Source organism: Halichoeres trimaculatus, unplaced genomic scaffold (assembly GCF_033239565.1).
Source record: "Halichoeres trimaculatus isolate MK-OKI-2021-1 unplaced genomic scaffold, fHalTri1.1 fHalTri1_scaffold_20, whole genome shotgun sequence".
Lineage (NCBI taxonomy): Eukaryota > Metazoa > Chordata > Actinopteri > Labriformes > Labridae > Halichoeres > Halichoeres trimaculatus.
The window spans coordinates 11,046,923-11,063,389 of NW_027437198.1; the positions used below are offsets into that span (position 1 = coordinate 11,046,923).

The 16,467-nt window shown below is 40.2% G+C and overlaps 1 protein-coding gene across 1 annotated transcript in view; it reads right to left on the reverse strand.

Annotated features, from left to right (window-relative positions):
• Positions 1-790: 790 nt before the first annotated feature.
• LOC141809175 (xylosyltransferase 1-like) overlaps positions 791-16,467 on the reverse strand; it is a 36,849-nt gene continuing 21,172 nt past the window's right edge. The window contains exons 8-11 of the mRNA XM_074696044.1: positions 13,977-14,245; positions 11,730-11,925; positions 10,831-11,167; positions 791-3,574 (exon numbers count right to left, since the gene is read on the reverse strand). Of these exons, the coding sequence (XP_074552145.1) occupies positions 3,252-3,574; positions 10,831-11,167; positions 11,730-11,925; positions 13,977-14,245 (1,125 nt within the window). The 3' untranslated portion in view covers positions 791-3,251. The remainder of the gene's footprint in view (positions 3,575-10,830; positions 11,168-11,729; positions 11,926-13,976; positions 14,246-16,467) is intronic.

Below are 16,467 nucleotides of genomic sequence, written 5' to 3' on the forward strand. Positions count from 1 at the left end.
GGTAACGATTGCCTCATCACCATGGACTGTACTGAAATCTGGAGAAATCAAATCAGAAATCTGCTCTTCACCAAATAAAAATGTATCATTGATTTATGTCAGATATTATTAGAGTTTTGAATTATGTGTACATTTAGCTTTTATCATTTGTTTTAAATATATTTAGAATATTAAGATTACTTTTTTCAGATCAGTCATAGATAAATATTATTATAAAGTATACATTGAAATTATTTTTACATTTCAAATTATTTGTTACCATCACCCTTATCATGTGAAACTGTCTAAATACTCAACGATTCATTTCAGTCCAATAAATAAAACTGCTCATTGATGCAAATTCCCCAACACTTTGTTTTAATAAAGTTCAAAGAGGAGTATTTTTATTTCTAATATTTAACAATGTGGTGGCACAGATGTCTGTTTGAATTTTTCCAATTTTTTTTAAGATCAATCCTCTTAGATTCAGTCTGATCCCTGAGTTTCAGGGTTAAAGATGGTCAGTGTCACATGTCGCCGGCTGCAGAAAATAATTAGCTCTGTCCTTCCAGCGGCGTGCCATCGATCACATGTATTGATGATTCCATCCCTGCTGGCTCTGGGTGAGTTTCACTGCAGATATGACGTGTTTGTGAAGGTTCAGATGTGAAGTTTTTAAGATCCTGTTAGTAAAAACATTCTAAAATAATTTAATTTACTATGAGAGGAAATTACATCACAGCTCAGCAAAAGTTTGATTTCTAGTTCTTAAGATATGAAATAAAGAGCACAGGCATGAATTAAAGGGAGATTCTGTTTTATTGTCAAAAATTGTACTTCAGAACCACTACAGTCATTTATAAGGCATTCACAACACATTTCTCTTTTGGTTTTTGGATGTTTTTTGATGCTTTTTGAGAGGATTTCCTAAAACAGGAGCACAGCTAAGGCACAGCACTACTCCCAGAGAGAGAGACAGAAACAAATTAACAAAAGAGACCATACATGGATCAAGGAAACAAAAAACAGGGATGAGGTTGGTGTTTTAGGATGAAAAGAACAAGAGTCTGAAGACTTTTTTTTCACATCATCACTTTCTTAAAGACAGCTGGATCTTCAACATCATTAATTTAAAAAAACTGTACATCATGACTGTTTTGATTCCAAAACACTGATTTATACATCAATCCAGTAAAAAGACTCTTCTTTATTTTCAAACCTCTCGAGCAGAAACAGAAAGTAACAGTTTCTCCAGTTGATTCTTTCTTTAAGTGCTGACTGTCAAACTGAGGTGAACCATCATGCTGCTGCTCTCCAGTTTTGGTCCAGGGAAAACTGTGAAAAAGTGATTACATATCAAAGACTGATGTCACCAAAAAGAAAAGCTTTATTAGTATGAAATTTGAAATATATCATGAGATTTTTGTGATGCATTTTCAGAAATTTGATCTGCATTTATGAGCAAGTTAGACTGGCTTCAGATCTCTTAACTCTTGTACTATCTGTTGTATGTGCTATGAGTGCTCTGGCTTCTTACCATCACATGTTAACTAATGGTCCTCACATGGACATATTTATTAATTTCATGCTTTCCTCTGAACTTTCAAAGCTCTATTTGCAAAAAAACTGAGTTTGACTTAAAGTCTAGTCCAAATAATCTGCAAGTTAAGCCTCACGTAAATGTACTAAACAGGTTTAGAGGTTGCACTTATTTTCATCATGAGTGTAAAATATCATAAAAACCTCCAGAGAGGGATTTTAGTCCTTGTTGGTGCAAGTAAAACTCTGTTTGACTCTTCTCAGGGACGTTAAAATCCATCACTGAGCAGCAGCACTGAAGTTAAAGGTGCATTTAAAAATTTTGGGCGGCCTCCACCAATTCCCCCTCCTCACCTGCTGCAGCCAACTCAACGGAAAGGAGAGTAATATGTGTGCAAGTGTATGGATTATGTAGCTTAAAATTTATGAATACGTAGAACATAGACTTTAATAAACAGACTCCATCACATCAATCTGCCAAAAACGAGCACGAAAAGCTAACCCACCGAGTCCGAAAAAGTGGACTCAATGTCCTGTTAAGCTAATATTTCTGCATCCATCCATCCAAACACCTCTGATTCATCTTAATGGATGGTCAAATTAAATAATACTGAGGAAGAAACACAAGTACGACCCAGAGTGCCCAATCTCACTCATGACAACCTGTTATTCACATTAGCTCAAAGCGGAGTAAGCGAGTCGCTTTTGTTACATCAAATGATGTGATGCTGAAAAAAAGAGCGTTTTAAACAGCAATACTGAAAACAGCCACTTCCTCTGAATTTGTGCCTTTTTTTGTTGAATATCATATTAAATCAGCGACTGACTTAATCTACTGCCTTTATCAGACAATGTTAAGTGTTAACTCAAAAAAAAAAAATTCACCTGCAAAATGCCCTTTAACATATATTGTATTTGTAGCCTGTATCGTGTTATGCAGGTTGAATCTGGAGTCGATGAGAGAAGGAGAAGTAAGGAGATCCACCCAAAACTGACGGATACAAACAAACATCAGGGCTGACGAATACTTCAAGGCCTTTAGAAACAAAGGCAGAAACAAATCCCACCCGCTGCACCAAATATCAGCAAATCAAACATTAGTCACCGACTAAAATCCTTTTATATAAACCTCTGAATAAATTACTCACACTCTGACACAGTCACAAAAGAAAAATAAAAAGTGTACAGTTCAAAGTCAGAAAGGGAATTCTCTTCTGAGTCCCAGCACAGCGGCTCCAGACATTACCCATGAACACACACAGACAGGGTCCAAATATGAAGAAGGATTTGTTGTCATGGAGGTAACGTCAGGGCGAGCGCTGAGTTTTGGCACTATGAGGGTTGTGATTGCTTTAAGATAAATGTCAAACACACGGCCGTAACTTAACTCAGTGAAACACTCACATCAAGAGGTAAAAAGTTCTTCACACACACACACACACACACACACACACACACACACACACACACACACACACACACACACACACACACACACACACACACACACACACATATAGTACACTGTATAGTCCCAAATTACTGAAAGAGGACTGAAGGAGGTTTTTCATTCCTCAGTTTTCAGATCTGTTCCTCTTCTTCCTCTCAGCGCCTCCAGAGTTTGGTCCACCTCTTTACTTTCACTGCACACTTTAAATAAATAAATACCAGACGCAGACGGGACAACAGCCCGTGCCTTCCTTCATTTATCCCTCCCTCAGTCCGTCTGCCTGCTACCTGATCCGTCCATCCTTTCTGGGTGTGCTCAGTTCAGACTTGGGATCCGGGCTGGCCGAGCTCCAGACCGTTTGAGGACATCGCTGCATCACAGGACAGGCGCTGGGTCCCATGGAGCAGACGTCTGAGGTGGTCCAGTGGCTCTCCAGGAGACTGTCCAGCCAGCGACGCAGTGGTGCTCCGGTCAGGCCAGCGTTAGCCTCTGCTTCCTCAACAGCACCGAGGCTCACAGGCAGACGCAGCACCGGGTTCAGGCCGTGGAAGCTCTGCTCCATGTAAGAGTTTCTCGCTGGGCCACCATGCAGACGTAGAGCGTCCTCTGGATCCCAGAGCAAAGGGAAAGGAAAGGATCAATACAAAATTTACGTCATTTTAAAATTCTGAAAAAAAAAAGATACAGGCTTTAGAACTTCTCATTTTTTATGAGATACCAAAAACCCAATGCATTACCTGAGAGGTTATTTACCCCTTCAGTATCTTCATATTAGCCCTAAGAGTGACCCTTTTCTTTTTTTTTCAGAATTTCGTTTTTTTTTCGAATTTCGGGCACACTCCAAGGGCTCTGAGGGGTTGATGAGCCCTAAGGGTTCACCTTTTAGTAATTTTTTAAACATCCAGGAATTTTCAAGAGAAAAAAAGGACATGGGCCCCAAAAAACACATGGGCTAACCTCTGATGTCTTTTGCAGGATTTTGAGCAGAAATAAAATGCTAAAAAAACACACTTAGACACTCCTAGCGCCCTAATAAAAACACGCTTAGGGGTAAAAAAAACTCTCAGGACTTTTTTCTGGTGTTGTGAAATTAAAAAAAAAAAAAAAAAACATGGGCTGACCCCTTACATCTTTTTTTTCAAGATCTTGAACCCACTGGGACACTTTAAGTGCTTCTTTAAAGACTCTCAGGGTAAACCTTTTAGTGTAGAGATATTGACTCTGACTGTTTCAAATCCCGCCTCAAAATCCATCTATTCCGCCGGGCCTGCTTAACCTGACTGTCCTCCATCCATCTCATCTTTTAAATCATTTTTCTTTTTAAACTTTTATCCATTTTCTTGTTTTAACTTCTGTTAAAATGCTTTTAAACTATGTTTTGTACGGCGTCCTTGGGTGTCTTGAAAGGCGCCTTGAAATAAAATGTATTATTTTTTTTTTGCTCAAAGTATTTTTATTGACATATTCAAATCATACATAGGAGTATACAGAAGAAATTACATGAACACAATACAACCCCCCCCCCCCCCGCTCAACAGAGCCCCATCCCTACAACAGTATTACTGTACCGTTAGATAGTTAAATAATGATAATCTTATAAAGAGTTATTCTCGTACTTAAAAATATAAAAATAATTTAAGATAAAAGTCAGAAGATAAATAAATCAAATGGATAAATAAAAGTAAAATAAATACAATAACAGTCAAGATAATATGGAAGTATTCAGAGTATGATAAAAGGAAATAAAAATAGAAATAAAATAAATAAATAAATAAATAAATAAATAAAAAAATACACATAAAAACAAATAAACAAAAATGCAACTTATATACACGGGCTATAAATAATTACAATATGGGATCTATTTTATAAATTTCAAATGTTGGTGTCATCTACTTTTTCTATGTATGTCAAAAAAGGTTGCCATATAGTATAAAACTTTTGGGCACACCCTCTTGTGGAGTAACGAATTTTCTCTAACACTAAATGATGTAAGAGGTCTTTAATCAACATTTTAAAGGTTGGCGGAAACTTCTCCTTCCACTTAAGGAGTATAAGTCGTCTGGCTAGAAGAGATATGAAGGCTATTGCATCCTTTGCTTGTCGACTAAGGTGCGTATCTTGTGGAATTACTCCAAATATTGCAGTGACAGCAGAGGGTTCTATGGGTATTTTTAGGACATCTGAAAGGGTTTTGAATACTGATCGCCAGAAACTATTTAATTTTGGACAAAACCAAAACATGTGTGCGAGGGTGGCTGATGCTTGCATACATCGGTCACACATAGGATTGACATTAGATGTGAACTTTGCTAATTTCACTTTCGACCAATGAAGGCGGTGTAAAACCTTGAACTGGATAACTGTATGCCGTAGGCATATTGAGGAAGAATGTACTCTTTTAAGGGCGTTATTCCAAATCTCATCAGAAAAGTCAATCCCCAAATCCTCCCTCCACTTATTCTTCAGCGATGTCAAGGATTCCAAGTTATATACAGTTAGTAAGGAGTAAATTGTTCCAATAATCCCTTTGGAGCATGGATTAAGTCTCAAAATTGAGTCCAAAAGAGAGCTAGGTGGCTGTGATGGAAAATAAGTGAACGATGTTGATACAAAATTGCGAAGCTGTAAGTATCTGAAAAAATGAGGACGGGGGATATTAAATTTCAGCATCAACTGATCAAAGGATATGAATGTATTATCAATAAATAAATCTTCTATTGTGGCAATCCCTCTCTTAATCCATTCGTCAAAAGCTCTATCTATAGTTGATGGTGCGAAGAGATGATTTCTCACAATAGGAGCACAGACTGAGAGGTCCTTGAGAGAGAAGAATCGTCTAAATTGTGTCCAAATTTTGAAAGAATGTTTTACGATTGGATTTGAGGTGTACTTGGATATAGGGTCCAAAAGAGGGAGCTTGGAACAAAGCAAGGAGTACAGAGATGTGTGGCAACAAGATAGGTTTTCCAATTGCAACCATTTATCATTAGGCAAAGACTCCTTCCAGTATAACATAGTCCTAATGTTGGCAGCCCAATAGTAAAGCTGGAAATTAGGAAGGGCTAGTCCACCATGTTGACGATGCCGTTGTAACATGCCTTTCCGTATACGAGGACGTTTTTTATTCCAAATGAAGTTTGATATCAATTCATCTATTGCTATAAAGAATGATTTTGACAAAAATATGGGAACACACTGAAACACATATAAAAATTTGGGCAACACATTCATTTTAATTGTATTAATTCTTCCTCCCAGTGATAAGGGTAATAAATTCCAACGCTCCAAATCTTGCTTAAGGTTATGTAATAAAGGTGAAAAGTTAGCTTTAAAAATATCTTTAAAGGCCTGTGTTATCCAAATTCCTAAATACTTAAATTTTTGTGTACTGATTTTGAATGGGTATGAGCCAAAATTGATGAGCTTAGCTGCAGGATTTACTGGCATGATCTCACTTTTTTGTAGGTTAATTTTGTATCCTGATATTTTACTAAATTCTTCAAGTAGGGTAAGAGTGTTTGGTAAACTAGTTAAAGGGTGAGACAGATACAAAAGCATGTCATCCGCATAAAGGGATACTTTATTTTCAGAGCCATTTCTTTGTATTCCCTTTATATTGGCCTCATTGCGTAACGCAATTGCTAATGGCTCTATCGCGATAGCGAATAAAAGTGGTGACAAGGGACAGCCTTGCCGAGTGCCGCGGTGGAGAGGGAAAAAGGAGGAGAGATTGTTATTTGTCCGGACTGCCGCTAAGGGAGAGGAATAAAGCACTTGTATCCAAGAAATAAATCTTTCACCAAAGCCGAATTGTTTAAGGACATAAAAAAGATAATCCCACTCCACCCGATCAAAAGCTTTCTCAGCGTCAAGTGATACTAATATTTCTGGGATGTCGGGTGGAGTGGGATCATAGAGGATATTGAATAGGCGTCTGATATTAAAAAAAGAATGGCGGCCTTTAATAAATCCTGTTTGGTCATCAGAAACTATCGAGGGTAAAACTTTTTCTAAACGGCATGCCAACATTTTTGAAAGAATTTTACTATCCACATTTAAGAGTGAAATGGGTCGAAAAGAGCTGCAATCTAAAAGATTTCTGTTGTCTTTGGGGATGAGAGAAATAGTTGCTTGCCGCATGGTTGGAGGAAGGGAGCCAGTAGCAAGTGATTCCTCAAATACAGAGAGCAAGATAGGGGCAAGTTGGGTGGCAAATTTCATAAAAAATTCACTTGGAAACCCATCTGGTCCTGGGGATTTCCCGTTTTTCATGGATTTAATCGCGTTTATAAGTTCTTCTATAGAGAATGGTTTGTCTAGATCAGATACAATCTCGTTATCAACTGTGGGAATATTTATTTTCTCAAAAAAAGAGTCAAAAAGAGCACTATTCCCAAGAGACTCTGTAGCATATAACTTTGAGTAGAATTTATGAAAACACAAATTAATCTCTGAGTGTTCCCTGTGGTTATTTCCCAATTCATCATTTATCTCGGCTATTGTTCTATTTGCAGTTTTTTGATGGAGCTGGTGAGCAAGAATTTTTCCAGCCTTTTCTCCAAACTCATATGTCTTACTTTGTGTTTTATTAATTAGGTTTTCAATGTGCCTAGTTGAGTATAAATTGAATTCTGTTTGTAAGTTTTGACGTTGTTTGAATAAATCCTCAGATGGCATAAGGGTGAGTGCTGCATCTAAATTAAGAATATCATTTGTTAGTTGTTCAAGCCTCGCATTACGACATTTCTTTTGCCGTGCGCTGTATGCTATTATTTGTCCCCTGAGATAGGCCTTCATTGATTCCCATATTGTTGAGGGACGCATTCCTGGGGTCTGATTAAAATCCAGAAAGGATGTTATTTCAGATGACATAAATTTAATAAAATCTTCATCTGAGAGTAATAAAGTATTGAGGCGCCAAGGGTGATAGTTGCTGTGGGAGATTGGTATGCATAGAGTCATCAGAAGGGGGGCGTGATCTGAGATAACTATTGCCTGGTAGTCACACTTACTCATTAATGGGAGAAGTCTTTTATCTAAAAAGAAGTAATCTATACGGGAGTATGTCCTGTGCACGGGTGAAAAAAAGGAATAACTTCTAGATGTTGGATTTTTGAAACGCCATGCATCAGATATACCATTTGTGTTAAGAAATAGCTGTATTTGAGAGGCAGCCTTAGACTGGGATATTACTCTGGATGAACTACGATCTAAAGTAGGTGATAATGCACAATTCATGTCCCCTCCAAGAATAAGGTGGTGTGTGTCCATGTTTGGAAGTTGTGTGAAAAAATTCAGAAAGAATGAGCTGTCATCCCAGTGTGGTGCATAGACATTAGCCAGGATGACTGGCGTATTGTATATCCTGCCTACTACGATTATGTAACGTCCTGATGTATCTGCCTCAACTCTTGACATAACAAATGGAATTTTCTTGTTAATAAGGATGGCCGCACCTCTGGATTTAGAATGGAAGTTGGAATGGTATGATTGACCAATCCAACCCCCCCTGAGTCGAAAATGATCAGAAGTTCGAAGATGTGTTTCCTGAAGATAGGCTATGCCCACATCAAGATCTCTCAGATGGGATAATACTTTTTTTCTTTTGACCGGATGGTTTAGGGATTTTACATTCCAGCTTATAAAGGTTACATCGCAACTTCTGGAGTTCGAACTAGCTGTGGTCATATTCAAGAAGGAAGATTAAAGGTGTACAGAAAATCTTACATTTTCTAGAGTACTGAAAGAAGCCCTTAATAAAAACAATAAAACAAAAGAAAAGGAGACATCTAATGAAGTCTGGTACAGTAATTCCCCAACCCTCACCTATTAGAACAAGGTGATCCCCAAACCCCTCGCAATAGCATCTACACATTTAAGTGTTTGTATGAGGATGCACTAGCTCTAGAAGGCCAAACTCTACTGTAAATAGAACATAGTTTAATATAAGGCACATTTAAAACTCTAAATGCAATCAATTACTTCAACTTAGAAGAATGAGAAGGAAGGATAAAAAATAAAAATATGAAATAAGAAATAAATTGGATTTCCCAATGTCATCTCAACATTGGGTTGCTTGATGTCAGTATTATTAATACTATTAAAGAAACATAAAAAGTAAAATATTGCCCCCATTGCTGCACAGTCTAAAGGATCAATGAAAAAAAAAAAAAAAAAAAAAAAAAAAAAAGGTAAATTAAAATTAATAAATAAATAAAATAAAAATAATCACAAGCAGGTGTGCAAAATTAGTAGAGATAATATCTTCTCTTCCCTTATTAAGTGTGTGAAGTTTATAGCAACAATATCTTAACATAACAATAAAAAAGAAAAATAATGAGAAACGAAGTATATAAGCAATAGAGAAGCCCACATTATACCGTCAGCCACGGGAAGGGTGGATTTTATCAAAAATATTTGTAAACACAGCAATATCCTAACCAACTACAGTGGCTTTGCTCACTATGTACAAATATAAAACATGCATAAGAGAGAGAAAAAAAGAAAAGTGAGCTTCAAATCAAAACAAAGTTCACTAACAACTTTGTAAACACAATATATCAGTCAAAGTGATACATCCAGGCGCCAGAGTGTACAGCACCAACCTTATTCTGATGTGGGTTAATCACCACCATATCACTCACATTCAGTCCACTGCAGCATCCTGTAGGATCGTGGTTCTCACGTAAGCCATGGCATCCACCGGGTTTTGAAACTGTTTCTCAGTTCCATTATAAGTGACACGAAGCCGTGCTGGGTAGACTAAGCCGTATTTAACACCATCTATTCCGCGGAGCAGACGTCTCACCTCGCTGAAAGCGGATCTGGCCTGTGCGACGCTGGGGGGATAGTCCGGAAATATGGAGATGGCGGTACCTTTAAACTGCAGCGGTCCAGACTCCCGAGCACGGCGAAGAATGTCCGCACAATCTTGGTAATAATGCACTCTCGCCACGATAACACGAGGTTTGCCGTCTGGTCTCCTTGCTTGTAGACCCCGGTGAGATCTGTCGATCAGTATATCTTTTTCCATTTTCAATACTTCTTTAAGCAGCTTGGATACTGCAGCCGGTGTGCTTGAGCCTGGGGTCTCGGGGACATTTAGTATTCGGATATTGGAGCGCCTCATTCTCCCCTCCATATCAAGGCATTTCTCCCGGAGGTTGGTTACCTCTGTCTCGAGTTTCCCCACCTTGGTTATCAGCGAAGTCACGTCATCTGAGCACGATGAGAGCCCTTGTTCCATGTCTGATATAGTAGCTTTCATCTTCTCCACCTCGGAGCGGATGGCTGCGGTGTTGTTAGCCACCTCAGCCTTCACTGCGTGTAGCTCGGCCTTAACAACGTCAAATTCCTCGGACAGGGCAGTCTTTAACTCCAGTCTAAGCATTGCAGAGATATCTTTCTTCAATGACGTCAAGATCTCAACTTTAAGATCCGCCATGCCCGTCTGGTTATCACGCCGCGGTGGCGAAGTGCCGCTCTCGGTCGGTGAGTCACTCGAGCTCGATGCTTTGGGCCCGGCACTGGAGGATGCTCCGGTATACTTGAACTTTCGCAAATTGTTAGCCATTATCACGGCTATTTCACAGCTGAACTGACAGAAAATGAAAGTAACAAACTTAAAATAGTACTTCGTTTCTATTTGTGGGTATAAAGTGCCTTAAAACAACTTTTAATCCAAATTTCAGCAGAGCTTGTCGTTTCTGCTGCCTACTCCATCACCTGCTCGCTAGCGCCCCCCGAAATAAAATGTATTATTATTATTATTTTTCAAACATCTGGATAATCTTGATAAAACCCTCTGGTTTACTGATCTTTCTTGGGTGTGAACTCGTGACGTGGTTTGGATCACTCACCCTGGAGTAAAGGCTGCTGTCGGTGGAACTCCAGCGGAGCCACGACGAAGCTGGTCTGACCGAGCGGGTTCCAGTGGTGAAGCACCCGCAGCGTCCACAGACCGGGCCTCAGAGGCAGGGTGAGCGGCGGCCTGTAGTGGGTGACCTCAGCGGAGGCGTCCACCAGGATGTCATAAGTGGCTGCGATGACATTCGTGGGGTCGATCCACACCACCGTGGCTGTCAGGTTGGTTTGACTGCGGCTCCATCGCTGCACCGCCACCGGCTCGTCCTCTGGCCCCACAAGACCTCCCCAGTTCCTGAAGAGACGCTCTTTGGGATCCCAGTCTGTCCCAACCTGAAGGAGGAAGACATCAGTCCTTTAGGGAACACCACAAACTGAAAGGGTGAAGTTCACTGGGCAGCTCAGGCGCCTGGATTTGTCTGAAAGCTTCTCGCAGAGTTTGGACTTTTTCTCAGAATGTTAGAATTTAGGAATTAATGTCAGACTTCTGATCGTGCTTTCTAAAATATTAGAATTCTGAGATTAAAATCAGGATTACTTTATTCTCAGAAATCTAAAATACTAGGATTACCTTCTAAAAATTTTTTTTTTTCTCAGAATTCTCAAATTTCTAGTGTTAAATTTTTTGTGGAATTCTGACAAATTTATGTCCATATTCTTTCTATTCTCAAATTTCTAAAACAGATTTCAAGAATTTTAGGATTAAAGATGGAATTCTGACGTTTTCTCAGAGTTCGAGAATTTCACGATTAAAATCAGACTTCTTAGCCCAATTTCTAAAAAATGTGTTTCAGGAGGCTCAAATCCTCTTTCTCTTCTGTCATTTAGAGAAGGACTGATGTTTGCATAAACATGCTGTATGTTGTGTGTTTGTTGGTGTGTGTATTTGCTTTACCTGGATGTGCTGCAGCCTGTTGTTGGGGTAGGCTGGACTAGCCAAGGTGAAGTGGTCTCTGGGGGTAACCCAGGTCTCCAGGGTCTCCAGCTGGGTTGAGGCTCGGTTAGTGGCCACATGATGCACCAGGTAGCCCTGAAACTGGTCTGACAGGAAGTAAAGGTGGACCGACACTGGATGGCTCATGGCTACGTACCTGGGAAAAAACACACACACACTTTGTTCAAACCATCACTGCAGGAGAGGAAACAATCCAGCACAGAGAGGTTCAAGAGTTTAACACACCTGCTGGAAGATTTGGTTACAGACAGAGTAAAAAAAGACGACAAAATGTTAAGTAATGATGAGAATTTAAGCTTGCTATGAATAATTTATGTCTTGTTTTTCTTCCTCATGGAATATTTGTAAATTTGTTGCATCCATTTGCTTCCAGCCTCCGACATGATTGAGTTAAACCCAAAGTAAGCAGGCTGACCCATTTATCTCACCACCTGATACACTTTGGGGTCATATCAGAGCCACTCTGGCAGCACGGCTCCATGAAGAACCAGGTCTGTCAATAGGTCTGCTGCTTTTGGCTGGACTGAAGCCAAACTCATCGATTAGCTCCAGAGCAAAGTGGTTCAGACACGCAACTAAAAATCAGTGCTTTAAAAGAAGGTTTGAGAGCTGAATCCCAGGAAGTGTTCGGAGCTCTGTGAGGCAAAAACTGACAATCAAATGACTCGTCTAGTTCTGGGACAGCATGAGAGAATTATCACACATCAGCTGCATGGAAATGTCAAAGATAAGAGTCTAAGTGCTAAACATCAAATCTACTTTAACAAGCTGTCAGGATTATTTCATAGGTTAAAGAGAAAGAGAAGGGACACAATTCTCTGTTTGTTATCTCCACCGATGAGGTTATGTTTTTGGGAGAGTTTGTCTGTGAACAACATAACTCAAAAAGTAACGGATCTTAATGAAATTTTCAGGAAATGTTCAAAATAAAATAAGGAAGGAGTAATGAAATTTTGGAGGTGATCTGGATCACCGTCTGGATCCAGGACTTTTTTTTAAAGGATTCTTTATCATTGTGAGATAGGGCTGTTTTCACCATGTGTATATAACTCCACCATAAATGGTTGGATTGCTTTGCAAAACAATACAAGACAAGGTCACCATAACTTCTGACAGATGTAAATGTATGATCCAGATCCTGACAATATTCTGGATACTAAGATCTGGAATATTAAATATGTACTGGGTCATCATAATTTTCAACACTGTCAGGAAACAAATTATCAAACAAACCTGCAGCTAACACCAAATTGTAGCAGACAGTCTGCTGAAAGGAAGTATAACATTAAAGTCAGACTTAAGTGTTGGTGACAATCACAATATGCTTGAAGGAGGTCTGCACTCTTTGAAAGGTTGTCTAGTTTCTGATGCCGACTGAAATCTGTGATTCTAACATGTAGGTGGCACATCTGAGATGTTGCAACACTAAAACTGAAGGGAACAGAGTCGTCCTGTTTTTACCCCCTCCCTTTTCCCCCCTTTACACACACACACACACACACACACACACACACACACACACACACACACACACACACACACACACACACACACACACACTCACACACACACACACACACACACACACACACACACACACACACACACACACACACTCACACATACACACACACTTTCCCCCATGTCCTCCCTCCACCCCTCCCACCCATTCCAACCACCAGTCCCCACCAAAACTCCAACAAGTACCTCCTTGTACCTACAGTGGGTCTCCACCCGACACACACACACAGCTGGAAAAATCCAGTCTGGGCTCACACTGTGGCCTGATTGTGTCCTGAGACAAGCTAACGTTATCTTTGTATTTAATTTAGACTCACAAAAATAGGCGCTGGTTATTTCAGTGGAAAGACACATTTATCTGCCAGTCCCTGCTCAGTCCTCGCTCAGTCCTCGCTCTGCTCAGACAGTGACTCTGCAGTTTGTCTGAAATATGCTGACACAACGACTTAACGTCTGTGGAAACCTCACACACCCTGAACAGGTGACGACAGAACTCTTTGAGAAGCTTACAGTAACTTTATGTTTCCTTACTCATGATTCAGATCTTTAATTCAGGGGCAAAGTCCTTTTAATCTTTTTTCAAGAACTGTTATTCAACACTGTGACAAGGTGACTCTGCCAAACTAAATCCAGATCCTAATCCACGCTTGGTACACACGCTCCTACCTGCAGCTGTTGTCATTGGGATGTCCCTGTAGCGAGCTGGCGGCCCGGGAGAGCCCCATACGAACAAAGGCGTGGTAGTGGCTGAGTGTGGAGTCTGATAGGCTGGCTGGGCCGTCCGTCTCCTTCTCGTAGATGTTTTCCCAGTAGGCCTGGAGGCTCGGGGAACCTGGGGGGTACGTCCCAAACAGGTACGAATCCAGCTGGTTGATTATCTCCTGACTCACGCTGGCTTCAAACTTTCGGGCAAAGAAGGTTGGTCGAGACGCTTGCTGAGGGTCAGAGACAAAGAGAGGAAAGGGTCAGAGAAGACAGAGAGGAGAGAGACAGGAGACTCTAGATGCTTAAAAACTAATGTGGTTACAATGACAACTCAGTAATCAACTCTAATATTCCTGAAATAAAAGTCTGCACTTTGGAATATCTGGCCCCTCTTTAGGATCTGGCAGTCGCTATGGGAGGCCTGAGGAGTTCATGAATGATGCTTTTCACTTTCCTGTGTTTACGTCCAACATGCCTCCGCGACCACTCGAGTAAAACTGATCAACAGCAAATAAAGCAGCTTCAGAGCTTCAGGGCTGTTTGCGACAGAAATGCACCACGCTGCACAAATGAACACCAATCACAGTTTACCAACCCTGTATAGCATTTAGAAATCAGACAAACCTTACAAACTGTTGAGAAGTTTGCTGCGTGTTTCAAATATCCTAATGACAAGAGCAGAAAGTTTAAATTCTGACTACCAAATGAGTTTGAAGGTCTAAACACTCAGAGAACAGTCGAAACCGAGCAAAATTAACTAAAATATGCCAGTTATATCCTTTTACCCTTTTAAACATCTCACCTGAGTTAAAAAAAAAACAAACAATTTTAACGTCTTTATCTCCATATTCAAGAGCTTGAACAGAGATTTTCAGGTTTTCATTCCATTATAAAACTAGACCACATGTTACAACCAGAGACTGTAAAAAATGGACGTCCGCCTGCTCGGCTTGAAGTGGGGTTGCCACAAAACTGCTCCCTCTGGTGGCTGGTTGCAGTATAGGTCAAAAAATCCAGCTCTCCAGTCATTCCAGATGGACCGTAGTCAAACTTTAAATTAACACACCTCGTAGAAATGTTTCTCACGTCTGATTTTTGTGGTGGTTTGAAGATATTATTTAGCTGCCTTGTATTCAAGTCCTCTTTTTTCTGAAAAGTTTCATTTTCATTAGTTATACGAGGTTAAAAACAAGGTATTTAACGAAGACTGACAGCTGCCGTTCTCGTGTATTTTTTTCGGGGACTGTAAAATATGTCGGGAGGTAGAGTCAGGAAGTGATTAGACTCCAGAAGGAAAAATGACTATCATTTTTGTCACCCAGCTCCACTCAGATTCTCCCAGAATCCCTCATAGTCTCTACTGAGCAGACTCTGGCTGCACAACTGCTACCAATGGCTGTGCCTGTGACGCCTTTAACCGTACCGGTTATAACACCGCTCCTATCCACACACATTCTTCAGAACCATCTCTGCAGACTTCCACACACAGAGGCGTGTTCAGACCTTTTGGACCAGGGTGGCCCAACTTATGCAGACACTTTAGCCACCCCTTTCACACACACACACACTGGGGCCCAGCCTGAGGCGTGACCTCACCAAACCAGAGCTCTTGGTGGGCTCCGGCAGCTCCAGGAAACCTCATCATAGACCAGTGGACTCTGTTCAATCTGTGAGCTAATTCTGGGACTGTGACCAAACGATCCGTGTCCTCTCAGCTAAAGACAACAGAGCCAACCACTACTTACAGGGTCAGGAGGCCTTTTAGAGTCCTTCATCAGAGGATCAGAGGGGAGCCGTGTCTTTACTGTACGTTTTCTACCCTCCCTGAAGGAAGGCGGCCAAATGTGACCCCAGCAGCTGCTCTCGACAGGGACGGGGTTTTTACAGAACAAGCTGCTTTTGATCCATCCTCAGACAGTTTTATTTCGGCCTTAATTCAGACTAGAGCTGAAATTCTTTTATTGGGGATCAACTTTTCAAACACTTGGATCAACATTTAATGAACTGACGACGTGACCACACACATAGAGGGGCAAGAGATGTCAGATTCTTGTATATGACGGTTTGAATGATGATATATTTAACAGGCTCTTTACATCAACAATAAAAAACCAGATAACAGATTAACTGCCAAATTAATTTTTCAGATATTTAAGCAAAGTTTCATCCAGAAGAAATGTAGTTTAACTTATAAAGAGGAATGAAAAACTGGTTAATATTTACAAACTGGGAGCTGGGGTGATAAACTTTGACATTTCCACTCACAGATTGACAAATAAATGCAATTTAAAAAAATATTATCTAATTGTTTAACTAGGTAATAGCTCTTTTTGGTGACATTTGTTGAGCAAATTCCTCATTTAAATGGATGCTTACTGTGTGCACTGTGTGTCTTTGCTGATGTTTCACTGCTGTTTCCTGAAAAGCAGAATAATTCCTCAAACTTAAACAG